Source organism: Xyrauchen texanus, chromosome 23 (genome assembly GCF_025860055.1).
Source record: "Xyrauchen texanus isolate HMW12.3.18 chromosome 23, RBS_HiC_50CHRs, whole genome shotgun sequence".
NCBI lineage: Eukaryota > Metazoa > Chordata > Actinopteri > Cypriniformes > Catostomidae > Xyrauchen > Xyrauchen texanus.
The window spans coordinates 22,415,433-22,440,382 of record NC_068298.1 but is presented as its reverse complement, the minus strand read 5'-3'; the positions used below and the strand labels follow the sequence as shown (position 1 = coordinate 22,440,382).

The window sequence follows — 24,950 nt, the reverse complement described above, 5'->3', positions numbered from 1 at the left end:
CTCCCCAGGGAAAGAGGGCCTGAGAGAACGAGGGAGGAATGAGGCAGGGCGGAGAGCTGGGCCGGGTCGGGATTCCGCACACCCGGACCCTAATCAGGCTAATCAAGGGATAAAGGCAGACTACAGACTGCAGTGCGACAGAGAGAGAGAGAGAGTTACAGACAGCTGTCTGACACGTGTGTGAGTGTGTTTGTCTCTTTGGTTCAGTTTTATATTAAAATGTTATTTATATTGTCCTCCTTTCCTTTAACCCCTTAACAACATCTTTCCGTGAGTCTTTTTTTTTTGCTGTTGTTGCCAGATTTTAGAGACCAAATGCCCAAAAGTAAAGAGATTGAAAGCAATACAGTGAAAGTGATGTGTTTTGCTCCATGCCACTTGCAGAGGAGCTAATATTGTACTCATTTAGCTAATAGCAAGGCTCCATCACAAATGGCATAATGTCAAACCGTTTCTCCCTCGCTATGAAAAGCCGCAAACTGATATACGCAGCGATCTCCTGGCGATATACTGCCACATGTTGCCTGTCAAATCCCCCTCTGTATATGATTATTCACCAGCATCGAACAGGTGCAGCCATTCTCTGGCAAATATCAAGTGAGAAAGAGAGACGCACATTCTGCTGCCCAACCCTATCTTCAGCCCCTCCCTCGCTTAGCAGACAACCTGTCCAATGTATTAGAATCTGCTGACAGCAAACTGTTCACCTGAACATTTGAAGGGAAAAAGCACACTTTCAAAATGTCTCACATATGGCACAGACAGGTGTCGGAAAGTGACCGACACTTGCATGAATGCTACTGCAGATGCCATGAAGAACTTTTTGAACTGAAGCGGAGGAAAAGTTTTGTACAATATAATAATGTTAATAACTACCTGCATGTAAAAATGGTGTGTCAAGAACATTCTACTGCATGGATGTGGATGTCAGAATTTAGTATTTGTCATGACTCCTTTTTCCTTTAATGATTACATACACTCAAGTTGGCATTTGATACATAGGTTTGTGCAAAACAAATGATGCATGTTATCCCTGAATGATTTTAACATGTTCCAAGTGTGAAATGTTGGACACTTCATGCACCCAGCTGTCTCGGTTTTCCCTAAGTAGTGGAAGGAGTGGTGTTATCTGGCCTGACCAACAATTGTAATTAATTGTGGATGTGACATCTAGTAAGCTTCTGTGAAGACAGCACCTTGCAAATGTGAGCTAAATGCTTTAGCATCACTGCACACTGTGCATATGTTCAGTCCTTAATATTTATGTTGCACTGCGTTTGGGTGAGACACTAAAGCTAGCGGCAACACATCATTTGCGTTTGAAAGGTCCCGTAACTTCTGTCAAACAAAAAAATGGCTGATGCTTTTTTTGTAGTAAAGAAATGCAAGTGTTCCATTTGGGACACAGCTCATGCATTGTTGTTTACTTTGTTATATTATGGTAGATTTGACAATATGTCATCATGAGGTTAGACATATTCTGTATATTCAGTAGCAGAGATAGTCAACCCTTGGCCAAGTTCGGAATGGCCTACTAACATACTACTATTTTAGCAATAAATAGATATGGCAGAAGTAGTAAGAATAGTTCGGATAGTATGCCATTTCGAACTCAGCTCTTGGAAATTTCTGGATAATTTAGTTTAAACTCTATTCAAAGACACCTGAACTGGCTAATCAAAGTCATCAAGTTAATTTGAAAATTATAGGCAGGTGTGGTAATGCAGGTTTGGAACTGAACTCTGCAAAATGATAGATGTATTTGAGCATGATTGAACTTTTCTGGATTATATCTTGATATCCTAATCCAATGTTTATAATGATCAGTCAATTTCATGTAATCTTCCTTAAAATTTTGAAATCCTCTTGATTGACTTTAGTGCCATTTCACATTCATTTCCATAGCAATTAAGCCAAACACTCTTGAAGTACAAAAAAAATTAAATAAATACAAATGGATGCACATTGAGGATATATGTACATCTCCCATATCTTAACTGTGGAGGATGCACTGGTACTCTTCTAATGACATACTCTTCCATCCAGCCTTAATTAGCTGTGCTCCACGCTGAATCTCAATCAATCAGTCACATTTTATTAAAGTTTGGCAGGGTTTGGAACTGATCATTGAAATCATAATTAAAATGGAAGGGACTATAAAAGTTTCTCAAAATGTAGTTTTGATGGATGATGATGAAAATCATTCGTACATTTTTGGGTAAATTTGGGTGTATAAAATGTGTATGCATACATTTTTGGCATTTTTACCACTATAACCACAAAAAACATGTGTCGACAAAAATGTTCATTGTCAAATAGTCATTTGATCTCATTAAACATTACATGAGATCACATTAAACTCTAATGATGACGCGATGGAGCAGCACTGCAGTTCGCACCTGACTGAGGAGAGGAAGAATTACACAGCTCAGGAAATAGGAATTATAACAGGAATTATAATGCAAAAATACAAATAAGTATATACAGAAGCACTTTTGTTGTGGAATAAGTGGAACTAGAGCTGCTGCTCCGCTGGAGCAAAAAACATATTAATGGCTAAATTCTGCAAAAGGTCTAAAACACTGTATTCAGACTGGGCTACAATAATATGTGAGCAACATGTATGTACATGTTGGTATTTTTGAGAAAATAACGTTTATGCATGGTTTTTAAGTAATTGAAATAAGGCCATATTGTAACCCAAACACACACACATATGACGAGACAGTCACAATGTAAGTCAAGATACTGTTTTAATAAGTAAAAAGCAGGTGAAGGGACAGTGGGGAAAATCCAGAGGGGAGAAAGGTCGAGGAATGCGAAGTCGAGAGCCGGAGAATCAGGATAAGACAAAAGGGCAAAACTTTAGAGTGGTCACGGAAAGCAAGGGGTCTAAGCCGGGGGATACGATATCGAAAGCAGTGAATATCTACGAATAGAATAAACAAGGGGGAGCTAGGGGAACACTAGTGCTGGCAAAGTGAAGGGGTAACTAGACAATAACCAACGGGTGTGAAACGAATGTGCTGTGATATAAATAGGGGAACAAACGAGCGGTGCAGGTGAAACGAATGAAGGGGTGATTGAGGCAAGTGCAGGTGTATTCAATACTCTGGCGATTGGGAGCGGGTATATGAGCCTGGGGGGAGAGATTGCGTGCGAGCCGGAGATCTCGAGGCATGAGAACGAGTGTGAAAGCTCACGGGCTCAGAACGAGCATGCACGTTAGCGGGCTCGGGGTGAACCGAAGGGGCAGGGTTCGTTACACAGATATCACATACTAAATATATTTGTCCACAAGACTTTTGAGAACTGTATCTTGTAGCCTACAGTTTTTGCTACAAAATTATATGAAAACAATCCTGATCACTCATTCAAACAAAACAATTTAGTCATTTAACTTTTGTAAGACACTTTTAGTGTTATAAAGGTCATATGCGAGGGCAATATCACGAATATTGATGTGATTCACACCTGAGGAGACAAAGACCCCTCCCCTGGGCCCATCAATGAGGAATGTGACAGAAAGAGAATGAATGTGAGGAGACTTAATGATCAAAATCAAGTTTTAAGTTAAAAGAAGTAATCTGACTATAAATTTTCTTTACATAAAGACTTTACTTAATTTTAGACCGGCACTGCGTTTAAAATAAGTCAATTCTGCTCACCAAGGCTGCATTTATTTGATCCAAAATACAGTATAAACAGTGATATTGTGAACTCTTTTTACAATTTAAAAGAAAAGTTTTCTATTTGAATATATTGTAAAATGTAATTTGTGATCAGCTTTGTTGATGATAATGAGGCAGCATAAACACTAGTTAAAATATAATCTAAACATTCATATTATTTTTATATCATATTACATATCATATATATATAATACAGCATACAATACCTACTTTAGCCAGAACAGCATTTAAATGTAACTAAAACTTGCCTATTAGGACATATTTCAAATTTCAATACTCTGAATACTGGCTGGCAAGTCTGGAAACAGTCCCACTAGTAAAATATTTACTTGTTTATTTAAAATAGCATGTCAACAAATATGTAAGTAAAACTAAATGACTTACTCATCCGAAATTGTATCCTTGGCTGGATCAAGTAACTCTTCAGAATGCAAGCTTTCATCGGAGTCCTGCTCTTCTTCTGAGGAAAATGTTAACTCTTTGTCACTATCCAGGAGTTTCATCACTTGTGTATCATGTTATCTAAAAGTGAATGAACTTGATGTTTTTAAGGCAAAGTCGGGGGCGTTTCCCATGTGCATTGATCCTCTCAGCACATTACCGTATGAATAGCGCCCTCTGCCTGTGGGTGTGATCACATTAGGGATAATTAGCTGAGCCAGGAGAAACTGTACATCACTTTGTTTCATACAGATTACATTGCAGGAGAATGTTTGTTTTAAATTTGAACTGTATTATTTAAAATTTGACATTTTAAGCTTTCTTTAGACATTTTTTTTCATGTGTGTGTGATAAGTATTCGCAGAGTTTCAGTTCATTTTTGTGACGTGTTTCAGAAATATGCTTGTGCACACAGAGACTGCTGAAAGCTCACCCTTTTTATTTTCTTTATTTTACCAAAGCACAAGATTTTGTTGTTATTATGAGTGTACACAAATAAAAGTAGACACTTTATAATCTCTAATGATGTCTTAAACTTATCTGTATGCCCCAAAATGATGGAGCATTTTAAGTTGTTTCCGCTGTAATGACGAAAAAATCAAGCAGGACACGCCGGCGCATCTTTTGACCCCAGAGGGTTAAAGGAAACTCCCCGGCGTTAGATCTTTAATGCAGTTATATTTCATGCGTTAGAGCTTTATTAAAGTAAAAAAAATACGGAAGCAGATCATGTAAATAACTACAAACTAGAGAATGCCCCGATCTAAAGGGGAAAGATTGAAACTGCACCTAGGTGAGGCACACTGTCACGGGGAAGCTCATCATGACTTATTGAACCATAATATATGTGTAACTGTGCATTTCTTATTGTAAAGAAAACTGGCAATACACCGCTTTATTAATAAGAGGGAGTTTTTTTTTCTGAGTTAAAGATGGATTGAAGTGAAAATAAAGGTGAGAGAGATAGTCTTCGCTCCATTATACATTGCAACAAAATACTTTTTTTTATTTGTTTTTGTTTTGGCTTGTTTTCCAATATAAATATTGAAAACTTCTTTAAAATGAAAAGCAGCATATAAGATATTTAGAATTGCTTTTAGAGAATAGATATTGAATATAAGTATATTTAGTCTTTACTGCACTCACAGAAGTATAACCAAGTGAAAAATATAATTATATACAAAATACACTTACACTCACCTAAAGAATTATTAGGAACACCTGTTCCATTTCTCATTAATGCAATTATCTAATCAACCAATCACATGGCAGTTGCTTCAATGCATTTAGGGGTGTGGTCCTGGTCAAGACAATCTCCTGAACTCCAAACTGAATGTCAGAATGGGAAAGAAAGGCGATTTAAGCAATTTTGAGCGTGGCATGGTTGTTGGTGCCAGACGGGCTGGTCTGAGTATTTTACAATCTGCTCAGTTACTGTGATTTTCACGCACAACCATTTCTAGGGTTTACAAAGAATGGTGTGAAAAGGGAAAAACATCCAGTATGTGGCAGTCCTGTGGGCGAAAATGCCTTGTTGATGCTACAGGTCAGAGGAGAATGGGCCGACTGATTCAAGCTGATAGAAGAGCAACTTTGCCTGAAATAACCACTCGTTACAACCGAGGTATGCAGCAAAGCATTTGTGAAGCCACAACACGCACAACCTTGAGGCGGATGGGCTACAACAGCAGAAGACCCCACCGGGTACCACTCATCTCCACTACAAATAGGAAAAAGAGGCTACAATTTGCAAGAGCTCACCAAAATTGGACAGTTGAAGACTGGAAAAATGTTGCCTGGTCTGATGAGTCTCGATTTCTGTTGAGACATTCAGATGGTAGAGTCAGAATTTGGCATAAACAGAATGAGAACATGGATCCATCATGCCTTGTTACCACTGTGCAGGCTGGTGGTGGTGTAATGGTGTGGGGGATGTTTTCTTGGCACACTTTAGGCCCCTTAGTGCCAATTGGGCATCGTTTAAATGCCACGGCCTACCTGGGCATTGTTTCTGACCATGTCCATCCTCTGATGGCTACTTCCAGCAGGATAATGCACCATGTCACAAAGCTCGAATCATTTCAAATTGGTTTCTTGAACATGACAATGAGTTCACTGTACTAAAATGGCCCCCACAGTCACCAGATCTCAACCCAATAGAGCATCTTTGGGATGTGGTGGAACGGGAGCTTCGTGCCCTGGATGTGCATCCCACAAATCTCCATCAACTGCAAGATGCTATCCTATCAATATGGGCCAACATTTCTAAAGAATGCTTTCAGCACCTTGTTGAATCAATGCCACGTAGAATTAAGGCAGTTCTGAAGGCGAAAGGGGATCAAACACAGTATTAGTATGGTGTTCCTAATAATCCTTTAGGTGAGTGTATATTCAATATACATTCTCTTAAAGCAAGTCTAAATATCTTATATGTTGCTTCTCAAGTAAATGTATCTTGTTTTAAGGATATATATTTATGTCATTTATAGGTATTTTTAAAATATAATTTTGTCCTCTTTTTAGTTTTTAGTAAGCATGTTTAATACAACCTTTTAATCGGTTAAGAGCTAATGATTAATCATTGCAATAATTGCTGAATAGTTAAATAATCCTTCTATTAATCGTAAGATTAATCGATTATCAAAACAATTGCTAGTTGCAGCCTTATTCAAAATGCCAATATCCCTCAGCAAACTTTTACAGCAAATTACTGAACACCTACCAATCTCTTTAATGACTGACACATAAGACAAATCTCTCTTGCGCCCACAACAAAAATATTGCTTGTTGCCCATTTGCTGGTCTGATGAGAGCCCTTTCCCCTGTTCCTCTCACATTCCTGTAATAAATCCCTGAGTGTTTCAGCCGCTACCAAAAATGTTCTGGCAATCTGCATATTGTTACTGTCACGCTTAGGGCTGCACAATTAATCGACAAAATAAACAAGATTACAATTTCAGCTGTCTCAATTATATGATTGTTAAAATTGTGAATTACACCATTCCATTTAGGTTTACTTATTTTTTGGCCGTTGTGTACATGAATGCCTCAGAGGTGTTTTAAACTGTCAATTGCATGTAAGTAATGCTCATTGTCTAAATTATACAGTGTAGAATTTATTCAAAATGTAAATATCACTTTTTGTTTATATGCAATTAAAATAATAAAGCAATTCAGGAACAGTTATTCACCTGCTTTGGATGTGTAGCCTACAAAGAATATGGCATGCAGCAGCCCCACCCAAAATTATGTTAATCAAAATGAATAATCACAATTACAATATCAAAGGAAATAATCAACAATTATGATTTTTGTCATAATTATGCAGCCCTAGTCACACTACTGCACAGCCATATCCCTGTTTTATTATTTTGCATAGCCAAATATCCCCCCACCAACCAGCACCAAAGTTATACAGACATTTTAATGAATTGTCAGCAGCTAATATTCACAAGATATTGAACATGCAGATCGCTTATACAATAGGACCCAATGGGTCCAATCTTTTGTGTAAAATTCGTTGTCACCTCCGCAGCTTCCATTGACTGCTTATGTGTGCTGGATGATTGATGGGACATCAGTGGTAGACTCTGGGATTATATGACTCATAAATGGAATAGCCAGTGTACTTACCATGTAAAGACTCAACATCAGCCTTCCCCACACTGATGAGAACACAAGTACATTATTAGATAACATGATAACGGAACATCAATCCTTATGTGGGAAAAAAATAGCCCATAGATACCACCATTCTAGAATACATCCTCCAGAATACAATGTGGATAAACAAGACTAACCACATGGCCATGTTGAGAGCTGAGGAAGTTCAATATTTATTCACAAGAAAACTGCATTCAAACACTTGAAACTTCTCGTAATAGCTGTTCTTACTGTAGGAATTTTGGTGAGATGTAGATGTACACGGGATGGATTAAAGTGCCAGAGCACCTCCACCATTATATGTAGGAACAGTATGTGTGAGCTAGGAGTTAAATTAAACTGTCCTTAGTCTACATTATTATGTAAGGAAATTTATAATGGAATTAGTCACGTTCGACAACCATTATAAATGAGATAAATGACAAATAAATAGATTATTTGTTTGAATTAAATTCTCCACCATTAAAATCGTAATACAACGTCTCTTTGTATCCACTCACAATTTCTATTTTAGGGAATTGGCTTTAATAAGGGAATTATGATTAATTCACTTATTGGAGTAATATTATTCTCATGGCTTAATGAAAATAATATTACACATATTTAGGTACAGCTTTGAAGCAAAATCTTTTAAAAACAGGGATGAGATTATTTATCAGACATACCACAGTAAAGTTATCTTTGAATACAGACAATCTTTATTGCTATTCTAAACTAATCTAACACATACAACACGAAACAGGTTTGTGAGTAGTGACAGAATGTGAATTAAATGATCAATACAGAGAAAATGAACTTTATGGAGTCTGTTCGATTTGCAATCAGATTACCCAAAGTATTTAACTAATACACCAGCACTTTGAGCAAAAGTCTTGGAGATGTACTTGCGTGTTGTTGCGTTTCCTTGCTTTGTGTTCTTTGTGTTGTTTGGCTCTTTGTTGAATGTTCGTTCCGCCGATGTTTTGGACTCTGTTATGATCGCGGATAGATTGTCATTATGAAGCGAGGCCTTCTGCAAGGAGGACTCACGACTCCAGTTGGGTGTGTGAACCATAGAGCAGAGAGTGAGAGGCTTCCTCTGGACTTTTGGTGGCACGGAGGATCTGGAAGCGCTTCCAAGAGAGCATTGCAAGAGAGAAGTTCAGCAGAAGAAGAAGATCAAGAGAAGAGAGAGTTAGTCCTTGTGTAGAAAAGTTTTTAATTAAAATTGGCCGCACCCCAAATGTGTCCTGAGCCAATCAGAAGTGACTTTCCGGCGTCACATGGTCGACTGGGCTGTCCTTTTCAAAAGTTGATTTATGATCCTTTGTGGAGGATTCTTGCAAACTCCCGCTCAAAAATACTGCATATTTAATCATGAACATTTATATCTTGAAAATGGTACAAGAGACATGACATTTGTTGTCATCAACATTCTCTAAGTAAACAAGCAAGCATTTACATACTAAATATGACATTATTTCATGAATATTATACGTGTCAGTAACAAAACATGAAAATCCCTGGTTACAAATCATACAGGTTAATTCATTAGTTTTACAATATGGATAATACATTACATGTTATGAGCAACCTGATTGTCTGGGTATAATATAGTTATATATTATACCCAGTTGAACCTTGAAGTTACCATACAAGATTAAAGATTATAATCATTGATTTGTTAGTTAGAAGTGAATAAAAAACACTATACATATTTTAAAAAGGTACATCAGGCTATAATCATTAATTTGTTAGTTATAAAAGTGATCACAGTGCACCAGGCCCTCACGTTACCTCCCCCAATGCTCTCAGAGGCATCAAATTGTCCACTGCACCTCGGGGACAAGTCAACTGCCAAAAAATAAGGACCGGTTGACCCAGCCGAGGCCTTTTGTCTTTTTTCTCCCTAAAAGGAACAAATTCGTTCAGCTGGGGGCCATATAAGGTCCACGTCGGGGGGTGTCCATAGGGGGGAACACCGCGGAGACCACACTCCGTTCAGAGTGGGGGGTTTGAGTAGAAATACATCACTTGGTCATACCTATCCTTGTTGGAAGCAACTCATGTGGAGAAGTCCTGTGGTAGGTCCTACCCGGGTGGCGAGGACTTCTACAAAAATGGTGAACTGGGGCAGATGGAGCTCTGCCCAAGGAAGACGTGGTTCACCAACAGGGAATCCTTTTTGCTGAAAAAACATCACACAGGGATGCATACAGGGAAACCAGTGCATGTGGAGCACCTTCTTCAGTACAGGGCCTTGTTAGCACACGTACTGGCCCAGCAACGAATTTCTCCATGAACTTGCCTCCACAGGGCTAAGGAGGAAGAACATCCAGGGTCCACGACATTGTGAACAAGACTGGGAGTAAGAGCACACGTCTTCACCTCTAGCCTCTCCTGCAGGAAGGAAAGCATTGATCTGACTGTGCATCTCTGGGGGTCTGGGCGTCGCTTCAAGGCATACAGGCACCTCGTAGAGTGTCGCGAGGAGCTTGAGGTCTGAGAACCAAGTCTATGTGGGCCAGTAAGGTGCTACGAGGATGACATGACCTTCCCAATTGTCCTCCCTGACCTTGCTCAACGTCTGTGCAAGTAGGCTCACTGGGGGGAACGCATATTTGTGTAGCCCCAGGGGCCAGCTGTGTGCCAGCGACTGAATCGACTCCAGATCAGCTGGACCACCTGGGCCAACTCTCCCCTAAGCGTGGCCTGCTGTGACATGATATGAGATGGCTCGCAATGATATGAGAGGCTCACAATGACTTGATCCACAGCTGAATCCAGAGGAGGAGATGGCAGGTGAGTTGTGACATTCGGCGTAGGCTGCCTTGGCGGATGATGTATGCCACCATTGCCATGTTGGTCTGGACGGATCCATGGCAAAAGCCTCCGCAGTGCGAGCAATACTGCCAGCAACTCGAGGCAGTTGATGTGCCAATGAAGTCCAAAGGCCGTCGGCTGCATGTCCTTTGCATACGGCCCCCCAGTCACGCTTGGATGAGCCTTTCGTAACCACAACATGCCTGGATACCTTCTCTAGGGGAACTAAAGCCTGTAGAAATGCTAGTTCGGTCCAAGGGCTGAACAGAAGGCGACAGACATGCGTGACGAGCACGGTGTGCGCCAAGGTGCCATGCCCATCTCGTGACTCTAGTCTGATGCTAGTGCTGAAGAGGTCTCATATGCATCAACCCGAGCGGCATGACTGCCGCTGAGGATGCCATACGCCCCAGGAGCCTCTGAAATAATTTCAGTGGGACTGACCTTTTCCTCCTGAACATTCTCAGACAATTCGGCACGACTGCACACGCTCGCTCGAGAGGCGCACCACTATTGAGACAGAGTCTTACTCCATACAGAGAAAAGAGATGCTCTGAAACAGATGATCTTGCTCTTTTCCCAGTTGACCCGAAGCCCCAGTCGACTGAGGTGCCTGAGCACAAGGTCCCTGTGCACACACAACAAGTCCTGCGAGTGAGCTAAGATCAGCTAGTCATCGAGATAGTTGGGAATGTGAATGCCCACTTCCCTTAACGGGGCTAGGGCTGCAACTGCGACTGGCCCTTGAAAGCAAACCGCAGGAATGGTCTGTGTATAGGTAAAACTGAGACATGGAAGTACGCGTCCTTCAGGTCTACCACCCAGAACCAATCTTGATGCTGGATGCTCGCATGTTCATCAAGTTCTTCTCTAAGAGGGAGGCGATCTCCACACGCAAGGCAGCGGCTTTCTTGTCTTTCACCGAAGTGAAGCGGATGCCATTGAATCTGGGCTGGCACCTGGTGAACTGAATCGCATAGCCATGTTGAACGGTCCTGATCAGCCACCGCAATGGGTTGGGGAGCACAAGCCATGCCCCCAAGCCCTGTGTGAGGGGACAATCGGGTCGGACGTACCGGTGGGTGGGGCCTCACGATGGGACCGTGCCTGAGGTTCCACTTGTGGTTGTGCCATGTCCAGGGACTTCAAAGCACTCACCTGGCTCCTTAATCGTCCTCATGATCCGTGGAGACCGTCACATCGGGGGTAGAATTGTGCCAGAGCGACGCCCGTGGACTGTATGGCCCAGGAAGTGAGGAAACTGCTCTTTTCTTGACAATGTGTGTATCGAAGCCTGTTGGGCATGCATACAAATACAAATAAAAGAAAACAAGGATTCTCCACCTGGCCCTTCACCGGGGGAAGGAGTGGTCTCCTTGCCAGCTCCCGTAATACAGGTTCCCGACAGCTTGGGCTGCCTGTGATGGTGATGGGTTGCATCTGTTTCCTGCAGGTGGCTCCACGCTGAGGCCGGCCTACTGGGGCGGGCTGTGGTGGAGCCGGTGTTGTCTCCGCAGGGGGACGCCCTTGGCAATGAGCAGACGGGGTGTGAGGTCTTGAGCTGCACAGGGGCAGGATGTTTTGCCTCGATCTGCTTCCTCACCATCTAAAACTACTGGGAAAGGCTCAGACGGTGTCGCTGAATAGGCCAACCTGGGTGATGGGGCGTCAAGGACTCAAACCTTGTCAGCCTCTGTGCACCGTGACTGCCTGATATACCTCAGGAATCGCCGAGTACCCCCTGGCCACCACACTGTTGAGGGCAGTGAGAGTGGAGGAGCCTGCAAACTGGGTACAGGCAGTAAAAGGTGCCTGCCATGATCATGTAAGCTCCTCATGCACCTCTGGGAAGAAAGGAATGGGGTAGAGCATGGACGTGGGTGGTGCACTGGCCCCAGGAACCAATCACTGAGCCGTGAGGATTCGGGGGTGCGCGGAGGATTCCACTCCAGCCCAAAACTCGCAGCTGCCTGGGCAAGCATAGGCGTCATCTCCACGTCAGCTTGGGACTGGATCACGGCACATGTGGGTGGAAGCCCAGCCAAATCTTCCACGTCAGTCAGGACGAGCCCACTCTCCAATGCTGCTATCGACATCTCATCTTCTTCACAAGCACTGAACGAGACCGCAAGCTCAACCTAAGACGGGCCTGCGGTCTCATCACAGTCGCCCCCAGGGCTAACCAACTCATACCCGTAGGTTGGAGGACCGAGGCGAGGAGCCGCTGGAGCGGCTTTCCCTCTGATGAAAGAAAGCGTAACGGCAACATAGCCATGGTCATGTTCTCACAATGAGGACATGAACCATCCACGAACGATGTCTCCACATGGGTAGCACCCAAACACGTGAGACGATCGTGATCTTGGCTGTCAGAAACGGAGAGATAGCGACCGTAACCAGGAATAACACACAAACGAAAAGGAATCTTGAATCAGACGCTTTCGAAGGTGCCACTCTTTTAGAAGGAAATATATTCTTCTTAAATGAAGAAACTATGCTCTTTTGCTGCTGAAGCGCCCAGGGGCGTTCTCTGCACAACGGCGGTGCAAGAGGGGGAGAACTGTTGTAATGCGCCATAAAATCCAACAGCTTCTCTGAGGTGAATGGATTGGCAGAGTAATTCAGCTCGCTGAACACTACCGCTCGGCTCCGAAGAAGAAATCTGAGTGAGTGCTTGCATTTCAGCTCCTTTTATACCCGTTGGTCAAGGGGAATGGTACGCAAATTCCATTCGCCAGTTCTCATTGGCCTTTTCTCAAATATCAGAGGTGTGTGGGACTCTCAAGGGCGACCCCTTGTGTCACTACATAGACACAATTTTGAGTGAGTGACAGAAGGGGAACTGAGGTCATAAGATCACATAGTTACAGAATCACCCATAAAAAGACCATCACCATAAAACAGACAACCTCACATTATCACAATAACCAAAATTCACTACAATGAGTTTTCTTAAATTGGACCTGCAATTCTAACCTTGAAGTATCTGCTTGTCTTGGTGTAAAATTAAGGCATTGCATGATGAAAGAAAGTGTTTATTTTGAGCACTTGCAGCTGCTGCAGTGGTGAACCCGAGCGACAAAGTGCAACTATAAAGTTCTGCTGTCATAAAAGTCCCATTCAAAAATCTCTCAATAAATTTACATTTATGAAAACCAGTAATGTAACTGAAATAACATTACCCATTGTAACAAAGTAAAACTTTTACTTTTTTCATTAGAAATGTACTTGAGTAGAGTAAAATTTACAGAGTATTAAACCTACTCTTAAAAGTATTTTCTACAAAAAATTACTCAAGTAAATGTAGTGCATTATTACCCACCTCTGCTGTGATTTGCTATGTATACATATTTGTCATTTGTGGCCACATTTAATCTTCTAAAAAATTATCTAATAAACAGATTATTTGTGAAGAATAATTTTCATTATTTTGAAAAATGGTAGTAATAGCTGTGACGAGACTTTTTAAAGTCCATTATGTCAAATGATGTCTGAATATAGGTAGATGAGTATGAAAGCTAGGCCAGGGTTGAAGGGGAAGGTCACCCCATAAAAATGAGGAGTGCTGACTTTAAATCACTCGCTCATTGTTGGCTGTCTTTTATCCTACATCCTTGGAGGTCATCATGTGAATGCAGATGGCTATATCATAACTAATGAATGTCCATCCCAGTGTCCTCTCCTCTGACAAAGTACCACCTCATGGCTAGCTCTGAAGGTAAGGTCAAGCATATCACAGAAGATAAGACTCTGCGATCACAAGTGGAAAACAGATAAAGAGAGTGAGAGAGAGGGTGGAACGGAAGAGTATACCCAGGGTTGTCCTGCTAATAAGCCAAGGTAGCGCTTTGATTTTATATGGGTTAGTGTCGCATTGCATTCCTTTTAAGATTAAATAAAGAAGTAGGAGTTGGATTACCACACCAGAACTATTCATTTAAAGGAAAAAGGAAAACAGAGGTCTGATTACTTTTATCTACGTGGCCCAGCTAAAAGCAGAGGTAAAAAACTAGATGTACTCTGACTTCTGATCCAAAGGGCACCTGTGGATTTTCAGCCCAATGAGAAATAGAATGATTGCAGTTGGCCTTTGAATTGGCTTCATGGTAAAATCCTCACATTACTGAATTAACCCGGGGAGGTGTGATAATGTGTCTCCACCTGGCAGTTAAGCCCAGTCCTGACTGCAATCAGCCGCTAAATTTAAATTCTTAGCACAATAATTAATTTGGTGCTTCTTCAAATAGGAAATCTTGTAATAATGGCAGGGGACATTCCGTTTATGAGAGAGGTGAAATGAATGGAGCCATTTAAGCAGAAAATATGCTATCACATGCTGTAATTTTACCAGGAAACCTCCCTTCTGTTGTACTGCATGCAAGCCTTGTAGCTAATTGTTTCTGATGTCTGTTAATAGACCTGTGGTTTGGAGTGGCAAGTCTGAGCAAGTAGGCAAACAACTGGCAGTGTGACTAATTGTCCAAGCAGCAATATGTAAACCCTTGGGAGGAGGAGACACAACTGAGACTCCTGAGAGATAAAACGAATATCGCTGTGTGTTATGGAACAATATACAACATTTATTAATCTACATGGTCTAACTGTCTATCTGTGGATGCCTCACTACTTTCACTTTTTCAGCCTATGTTTTTCTCATTCTAATCTATCATTTCCCAGTTCGTTCCATTCCTCTACTTGTTTTGGTATGATTTTAATTAACTATCATTCAATACTGCTCTACAAAGGCAAAACACAAAACTACACCAACCCTGAGAAAAATGGCTTCAAGTTTCATTTGTTTTTGTAGTTGGGTGTTTCCTCAACTTCTGACACTAAAACTTTTCTCATTTTTAGAAAGCCTAGTCAAAACATAAACAACTTTATTTATTTATTATTTTTACATGCTCACTAATTTAACAATGTCCAAGATTATATGTACATCTATCACATATTCATGTTATTTTGGTAATTTTTAAAAAGTAATGGGAATTTCCTTTAAAGTGTCATTCACACCACACCTCACATTCTGTTTGTGTCTAAAAGAATGAAGGTGAAAAAAATTACACTTTAACATTTTTAAATAAAATGGCCAACTTTTGTCTTTTTATGGCTAATTTTATAGCTAACATTTTATGTATCCTAAGTACAATTAAATAATATGTTCACACTTTTGCATAATTTAGCAAAATTACAGCTTGATTGGGAATGGTTCCCAATAAAAGTATTCTGCACACAAGTGATTTACCTTGATTTTTCACATATATCATATTTCATTGCAAGTATTATATTCACTGAAACTTTTGTCTGCCTGGTAAACCAGTACATTAACATATAAAAGAAAGAAAGAAAATAAATTGGTGTGGTTGAAAATATATATATATATATATGAAAAAGAAATGGTAATAAAACCCAAAATATAAAAGTGACTGCAGTTGAAAAAACACCTAGTCACATTTTTTCACTGACTCTGAGAATAGCTGAACCAAACCCATCTGGCAGGCCTGTTCAGACCAAATCTGAGACACATTTGAATCAAATTAGAAAAAACAAACTTCAGATTGTTGGCAGATGATTTGTTGGACAATGTGTTAATAAAAAAAAATATCTCTATTCAGCATAAACATCATCCATATGACTCCAGTGGTGAAAGGAATGTCTTCTAAAGCAACACGTTTGCTTTTGGTGTGAACAATATCAATATTTAAGTATTTTTAGCCAAAAATCATAGCTTCTGGTCAGCAAAAGTATGTGCGTGTGACGGAATCTGAACTGATGCACGTGCAACATACCTGGAAGAGCATACTGAGTTTACTGAGTAAGAGGAATACATAATCTTTGTTGCTTTTGGTTTAGATCTGTATTTGTATCTATCTTTGTTTACTCACAATGGTGTGTTTGTGTGCCTATACTGGATGTCTCAAACACTTGAATAGATCTCTTGTGAAAGCGTATATTACTGCTGACCTGAAGCGTTAGTTTATAGTTAAAAAGTACTTAAATATTTATCTTTTTACACAGATGAGTTGTATGGATGACATTTGTGCTGACTGTCAGTGATTTTTGGAGCTTCAAAAGGTCTGATCACCATCCTCTTGCATTTTAAGAACCTACTGAGCTGAGATATTTTAACAAATATGTTCTGCTGAAGCGAGAAAGTCATACACATATGGGATATCATGAGAGTGAGTAAATGATGAGAGAATTGATAACCTGTTGAGGCTGCTGCAATATTGGTACTTTTTACATGATGTCACGACTGACATGTCAGAGCTTTCACAGAATAATGAGTTTAATAACAAATAAGAGAGACTGCCAAAATGTGCACTGAGTCATCAGAACTGGAATGAATACCACTGGTCTTAGAGACATGATTTTAATGATAACACAATGTTGACAAAACCTGTAGTTACTGTGTTTTGCCTTTGCACAGAAATATAACTCACAACAGCATCTATCTTTTTCACACAGTGTTTTTCTCCTTCTGAATGTCTGCAAACAACTTGACGGTCTCAAATCGCATTACTCACACTTTGGTGTGCAGAGACTCACACTGTAAGGATGAGGGTAATGGAACTCGATTTGCAGGGGTTTGGCCAAAGCCACAGAATGACAGCCAACAGAGGGTCAACACTGAGATGGAGTGAGTGTGTTTGTAAGCAAGAATTCGGAGGAGGATGTTGTTTGGGGAGGTGGATGGTAGGAGTTTCTTTGATGCTTCAGCCTTGAGTGGAAAATGGCAGGCAGAGTCTGTCTTTAGCTCTACTCCTGTGGAGTGATTGATATGAAAAGAACACCAGAAGCACCATGGGGGTGACTCCCCCAGCTTTCACCCACGCAACATGCACCGTTTCCCCTCTGCAGTCAGTCGGACTGGCCCCTCCGGCCGACAGTGATGGAGAGGAAGGGCTGGTGTGGGGAGCAACGGGATGATGGCAGGGCATTGCAGCTCGGCCCCTCAGGACAGACCTCCCTTCATCCTCCATCACAGCCGGTTTACTTCTCACCTTATTGTTCCATCTCTATACTGTATCTACTCATCTGTCTCTCCATCATATCATATAGAGGTTTATGGAGTGACAATGTTGTAATTATAAATTGGAAATGAGAGGTGGATGCTCTCTGCGACAGATCACCATCATTATCGTCATCATTATGATCAGTAGAGGCGTCATTTTAGTTTTTTATGCAATAAACCATCTTGGAGAATATTTCCAAATTGGCAATGATGTAATGCTTTTTATTACCTAGATCTAGAATGTTAGCTTCGATGCCATCAAAATGCTAGTTTACTCCCAAAGTTAGTTTATATACAGAATATACCTGTATATTAGTAATGGGTCATTCATGAACGATTCGTTAATTTTCAACTAATCTTTTATGTGACTAAAAAGAATGAGTAGTCTCAGAGAGTGATTAGTTAATTTTGTGTTGGCCATGCATGCGCATTGCGCAACCTGCGTCTGTTTGTTAATTGAAAACTGCATAGGCAGTTTAATTCTGAACTCTGAGTGGTGTATTATTATGTAATGCACTGTATTTGAGTATATTATCCCCATTGTTGTTATTGTTGTCTGTTGTATGCTGTGAATTGTTACTGTTTGGTCCACTAATAAAAAAAAGAGACTTTTGTTCGTTTTTCACGTGACGTGACATATATTCTGTATTGGATTCAGTAACAAGCTCATAATTATTCACCCCTTCTTGCAAACAAGCATGTAGTTAGGTTTTATTTTTACACTTACAGTTACAGTTACATGATGGTTCTTTTCCATATCATTTAAACTGGTAATAAAGAGTTAGTTAATACTTTAAACTTTATCTTTATCAACAATCATGTTGATAAAACAAGATTTGTTTACAGTTGATTTTTCTTTTATCTCTGCTTACATCATATAGTACAAAAGGTATGAGAAAATCCCATATTATTGACTTGATTATTGAACTGATTTTGGATAAAATAGAATTCATTTTTGGACCCCTTGTTGTATGATTTATGTCCTTTACTGTGTTTTTAAAAAAGTAATTAGTTAACAACTCTATATATATAAAACAGAAATGGAACAACTCAGCATTTATACTGGTTGTGTATTTAGGATTCATGCACAATTATGATTAAATTGTGTTTTTTGTCCATAATAAATCACCTAAAAGTATGCATGTTGCTCTTTTTTACTGAAAAGTCACATGTTGTACATGTTGTATATCACAAAATATCAGAATTTATGTAAATACAAGGTGCAGTTATTGAAAATTGAATATAAATTATAAATGAACTAATCATTTCTGTTTCCTATGTGTGTGTGCATAGCATATATGGCTGTCACGTGACTAAAGAATGAACAACTTCGACAAAAAGATTCCAGAGATTAATCTTTCTGTTTCTCATAATTTGTCCTTGGCTGCATTATAATTTTTTCCTTATTGGAAAAATATCCCTTATATATTGGGACTATAATCAAACTATAATCAAAGTTTGTGTAAGTAAACCTGCTGGAGGGGATTTGGCTATTGGAAATGTAACATTTTATTTTAATTCTGCTTGAATGAAAGAATGAAATAAAACTTTTTTTTACTTGAATAAAAAAATAAATACATTGCTGAACTAGACTCAAAGATCCAAGTCAGTAAAATGATCTGATATTCCCATCACTACTGTATATTAGGGGTGTGCAGCGAAGCCATTATCTGTAATTGTATCTATATCTGTTCATATGACAAAATTATCTGTCTCTGTATTCGGATAGAAATGGGTGTGGGCTGGGCTTAAACCAGAAGTATATCAAAACTAAATTAAACATTTTTAAATGTTACTATTACATTTATAGTTGCTATTAATAAAATATGCCTTGTGTAAGACTTTTCAAAATAATAGCCTAATAATATTAATAATAATTCTTATTATTATTGTTTTACAATCATTATTTAATTAAATGATTATATATTTATGTTTACTTACCAGATGAAACTGAATTTGTTGGGTACATTAACTGTGGAATATGTTGTTAATTTTGGTTTCTCTGGGTATTTCTGATATTAATATCTGCCTGAAACAAAATTTTTGTTTGACTGTTCATGTATAACAACATTATTCTCAAGGCAAGAGGAGTCAAGCAAAATGTGAAATGTCAAGCACACATTTTTGCAGTAATAATATATACAAATGAAAGCATTAAAAGAAATATAATGAATCAATAAAGCCTACAAACATGTGAAATCATTTAGTTGATTTCGTATAGTTAATATTACACTTGACAAACTCCAGACGCACACAATTAACAGAGACCAAAAAAGTCGAGGCCTCACCCATCCGATCTGAAATCACACTGTGCATTTTCATTCAAAAGGTTTACACTTGAGAAATATTGTCTGCACATTGTCTGAATCTCATAAATTCATTGTAATTTAGAATAGGCTATGTTAATTTTTCAATGTCACTTTATGCTTGTGTTTCTTGGATTATCAGTCAAACAAATATTTTATTTATATTATTCGGATGAATCTGTTAATCGTTTTGAAGTCATTATTCGTGCCTTTCCGAATAAGGTATTCAGCTTTGGGCACATCCCTAATATATATATATATATATATATATATATATATTAGAGCTGGCAATTTAACTCATTAATTCAGTATGATTAATTTTATTCAAAATAATGTGTTAACAAAATTAACGCAATTAATCACACTGCCCCCGGACTGTAATAAGGAAGATTCCTGAGAAATGCAACTTGTAGTACCATCTGTTTACTCCAGAGAGCAGTAAGTGAAACTTCAGCAGTTTATCCAGTGAACAAGATAACCCTTCAGCTTGCATTCAAAACACTTGATGGAGCGCAAACCCAAACTAAGGGATCTCAAGATGTGTTCCCCTTCTGTCGCTCTCTCCACGTTGTGTCAGAGAAGCGACACTAGGGGTCTCTCTTGAGCGCCGATATTCACCTCTGGACTATGAAAAAAGGCCAATGAGAGTTGGCAACCAGTATTTGCATGTCCCACCCCCGGACATACGGGTATTTAAGTGGCGCAAATACGGGAGTTCATTCAGAAAATTTCTTCGGAGCCGATGGTCGTGCATGAACTCTGCTGCGAGTTACACACCAAGTTCCTGGTTAATCCTCTGCCGCTCTGCATGCTGTTGGATCTGACGGCGCATAACAGCGGCTTTCTCCTTCGTGCACGGCTGTGCATTCTTGCCCCTGGGTGCTTCGACAGCGCAGACAACTCGAAAGAGTTATTCTAAAAGAGTAATTTCGCTCTAAAGAGCAAAACACAGCGGCGTTGAACGTCCTTCTCAGGACGCGTCTTTTTAAAGACGCAGGCAGCGTTTTTATGAATAGTCTATGTTTTCAGTGCAAGAACATAGCCATGACAGCATTGCGGTCGTAGGCTTTCTCTTGTAGTGAGAGAAAGCCGCTTCAGCCGCCCCCCGCGCCTCGCCTCCTTCCCACGGGATTGAGGCAGGCACCGCGGGCAATGAAAACGATCTGGGGACAATGACGGGCTCCGTTTCGCCGGGTGAACCCCCTCAAAACCCCCCTCCTCCCCGGCACGCTTGCTTGTTTCTGTCCGAGCTCGGGATGAGCATTCTCTCCAATGGGTTGTTTTCAGTGTGCGATCTCTGCTTTCTCTTGTAGTGAGAGAGAGCCATCTCAGCCGCCCCCCGCTCCTCGCCTCCTTCCTACGGGATTGAGGCAGGTGCCGCGGGCGATGGAGAACGATCTGGGGAGAATAACGGGACGCTTTTGCCGGGTAAATCCCCCCGAAAACCTCCCGCCTCCCTGGCACGCTTGCCTGCTTCCATCGAGCTCGGGATTAGTGCGGTGAAACTGGGCCGCCACCTTCGGGTCTCCGCCCAGTCTGAGCCTGACGCAAGAAGGTCCGCTATGCTTCCCTGGGCTTAATTGGTTCCGCGGGCATGTGCGCCGCTCACAGCCGTGCCCCCCCCCCGGATTCCTTCCCGGAGCGTGCATGACGAGCTGAGCAAGCCCAGCTTCCTCGCTCCTCCGCTCTCGCTACCCTCGGTGGTAGAACGGTCCCAGACCGCTCCTCCCTGCACGCCATGGCCCCCTCCTGCAAGTCCACCGGGCCAGGGCACTTCAAAATCTGCACTTGGGTAGTCCTGTTCTTGACGTGCTGCAGGAACTGCACTCGAACAGGCGATGGCCACTCCGTGGTCCAGAAACGCAATGATGGACAGGCAGTACGGGAGGCAGACAAAGCACGCTTTCTCAAACGCCCCCGTCTCCCAGCTCCGTCCATTCGGCGACACCACTTGACGACTTCGCCCAGCAGTCCTCAGTGGTGAAGAAACAGACGAAGGCTATTTTCAAGCAAAAAAGCATCCTGCCCTGCCGCAAACCTGCCGCCAGGGGCCATGCCCTGTCTGCTCGCCGAGGGCGTCCTCCTGTGGCTTTCAAGAAAGAAAGAAAGTGGTGTTCCGCCTCAACTAACAAGTGAGTGGGCCCAGCTCTCAGCTCCAGCATTGAGCCCCCCGCAGAAGTTGGACGCCCATCGTCTCACGGACCCCCTTGAGGACCCAGAAGGCTCCCAGGCGCTCCTGAGATGACAGACCCAGAGACCGAGACGTTAGCTCCGGAGCTGGTAAGACCACTCCGTTCCCCGGTGGAGGGCCGGGAGGAGAATTTTTTGTTAAATTCGTTACTCTCTATAGAGCTATTTCCTTGTTGTCTCTTGGGTCACCTGGCCCGCAAATGCCGTTCTCACGGCACTCTGCTTTCAGGCCTCAACAGTCCCGGCTCCATGGACGCGGTGTCCCCGCCTTCAGCCCCACGACTGTTCCCCGGCCGGCCGGTTCAGACGAGTCCAGAGGACGCCAGCATCAGACCTCCTCCTCAGTCACGAACCCGCCCCTGCCGGGTGCGCGGAGCAAGGTAAGTGCTTTGAGTTTATTCTCAGCACCAGAGCCTCGGGACGCCACGTTGCCTACCGACGCCGCGTTACCTGTTCTGCACCCCTGCGAAGCCCCGCCGGGTACGTCCAAAAAACTCGTCCCCTTGGTGCCCCTAGCACGGAGCTTAGAGGCGTGGCTTTCACTGCCCAACCTGTCACGCTGGCTGCACCGGACCATTCGACTCGGTTACGCAATTCAGTTTGCCAGGTCTCCGCCCCCCTTCGTGGGCATACATTTTTACGCAGTACACGGCCAACATGCCCATTCCCTGTGCGAAGAAATCGCCTCCCTTCTATTAAAGGACGCGATAGAGCCTGTCCCTCCAACCGAAACGAAGAAGGGTGTCTACAGCCCTTACTTTGTTGTACCCAAGAAAGGCGGCAGCTTTCGACCGATCTTGGACCTGCGAGTTTTCAATCGGACCTTGTCCAAACTCCCATTCAAAATGCTCACCCAGAAACAAATTCTATCTGGCATCCGGCATCTAGATTGGTTCGCAGCGGTAGACCTGAAGGATGCGTACTTCCACGTCTCAATTTGCCCTCGACATCGACCCTTCCTACGGTTCGCGTTCGCCGGCCAGGCATATCATTACAAAGTCCTCCCCTTCGGCCTGTCTCTGTCACCTCGCGTCTTCACGAAAGTCGCAGAGGCAGCTCTTGCCCCGCTCCGAGTATGAGTATGCATACGCATACTCAATTACCTCGATGACTGGCTCATACTGGCTCACTCTCGAGAGTTACTATGCGCACACAGAGACCAGGTGCTCAGGCACCTCAGCCGTTTGGGGCTTCAGGTCAACCAGGAAAAGAGCAAGCTCTCCCCGGTCTAGAGCATCTCTTTTCTCGGTCTGGAGTTAGACTCAGTCTCAATGACAGCACGTCTCTTCAACGAGCGTGCTCAGTCAGTGCTGAAATGCCTCGCTTCCTTCAAGCCAGGCGCCGTGGTCCCGCTAAAACGTTTCCAACAGCTCCTGGGGCATATGGCATCCTCCGCGGCGGCCGCGCCGCTGGGGTTGATGCATATGAGACCACTTCAGCACTGGCTCCGGACAAGAGTCCCGAGATGAGCATGGTGCCGCGGCACGCACAACGTAAAAGTTACTTCTGCCTGCCGCTAAACCTTCAAACCCTGGACAGACCTCTGCTTTCTAAGGGCAGGTGTACCCTTGCAGCAGGTGTCCCGACGCGTTCTGGTCACGACCGACGCTTCCAAATTGGGTTGGGGCACCGTGTGCAACGGGCGCGCAGCCGCAGGCCGGTGGAACCGAGGCCCGCTGCGCTGGCACATCAACTGCCTAGAGTTAACTCGGAACAAACACGTCCTAGTCAGGACAGACAGCACCACGGTCGTAGCCTACATAAACCGCCAAGGCAGAGTACGCTCCCCCCACATGTCACAGCTCGCCCGTCGTCTCCTCCTTTGGAGTCAGCAGCGACTGGAGTCACTGCGCGCCACTCACATCCCCAGCAACCTCAATGTGATAGCGGACGCGCTGTCAAGACAAAGCTTGCCTGGCGGGGAGTGGAGGCTCCACCCCCAGTCGGTCCAGCTGATTTGGGACCGGTTAGGCAAGGCTCAGGTAGACCTGTTTGCCTCCCAAGAAACCTCCCACTACCCGCTCTGGTATGCCCGGACAGAGGCTCCCCTCGGGGCAGACGCGCTGGCACACAGCTGGCCCGCGGGGCTGCGCAAGTACGCATTTCCCCCAGTGAGCCTTCTTGCACAGGTGCTATGCAAGGTCAGGGAGGACGAGGAGAAAGTAATTCTGGTAGCCCCCTATTGGCCTACCCGGACTTGGTTTTCGGACCTCACGCTCCTCACGACAGCCCCTCCCTGGCGAATTCCCCTGAGGAAGGACCTTCTTTCTCAGGGACGGGGCACGCTCTGGCACCCGCACCCAGACCTCTGGAACCTCCACGTCTGGCCCCTGGACGGGATGCGGAAGATCTAGCCGGTCTACCATCTACCGTCGTAGATACAATCAGCCAAGCCAGAGCCCCCTCTACCAGGCATCTTTACACCCTAAAGTGGCGTCTGTTCGCGGACTGGTGTTCTTCTCGAGCCGAAGACCCGCAGAAGTGCGCAGTTAGGTCAGTGCTCGTGTTTCTTCAGGAGAGGCTGGAGAGGAGGCTGTCCCCCTCCACCCTCAAGGTGTATGTCGCCGCTATCGCGGCCCACCATGACACGGTAGACGGAAAGTCTCTTGGTAAGCACGACTTAATCGTCAGGTTCCTAAAAGGTGCCCGGAGGATAGCTCCCTCCCGGCCTAACCTGTTCCCCTCCTGGGATCTCTCGTCGTCCTTACGGGACTCCAGAGACCCCCCTTCGAGCCGCTTGACTCAGTTGGACTCAGGGCCCTCTCTCTCAAGACTGCCCTGCTGATCGCGCTCGCTTCCATCAAGAGGGTCGGGGACCTGCATGCGTTCTCTGTTAGCGAC

General features: G+C 42.9%; 1 protein-coding gene across 1 annotated transcript in view; it reads right to left on the bottom strand.

Annotated features, from left to right (window-relative positions):
- Positions 1–4,184: 4,184 nt before the first annotated feature.
- LOC127617343 (protocadherin-1-like) overlaps positions 4,185–24,950 on the bottom strand; it is a 283,342-nt gene continuing 262,576 nt past the window's right edge. Inside the window, exon 5 of the mRNA XM_052089345.1 lies at positions 4,185–4,314. Coding sequence (XP_051945305.1) covers positions 4,211–4,314 — 104 coding nt within the window. The 3' untranslated portion in view covers positions 4,185–4,210. The remainder of the gene's footprint in view (positions 4,315–24,950) is intronic.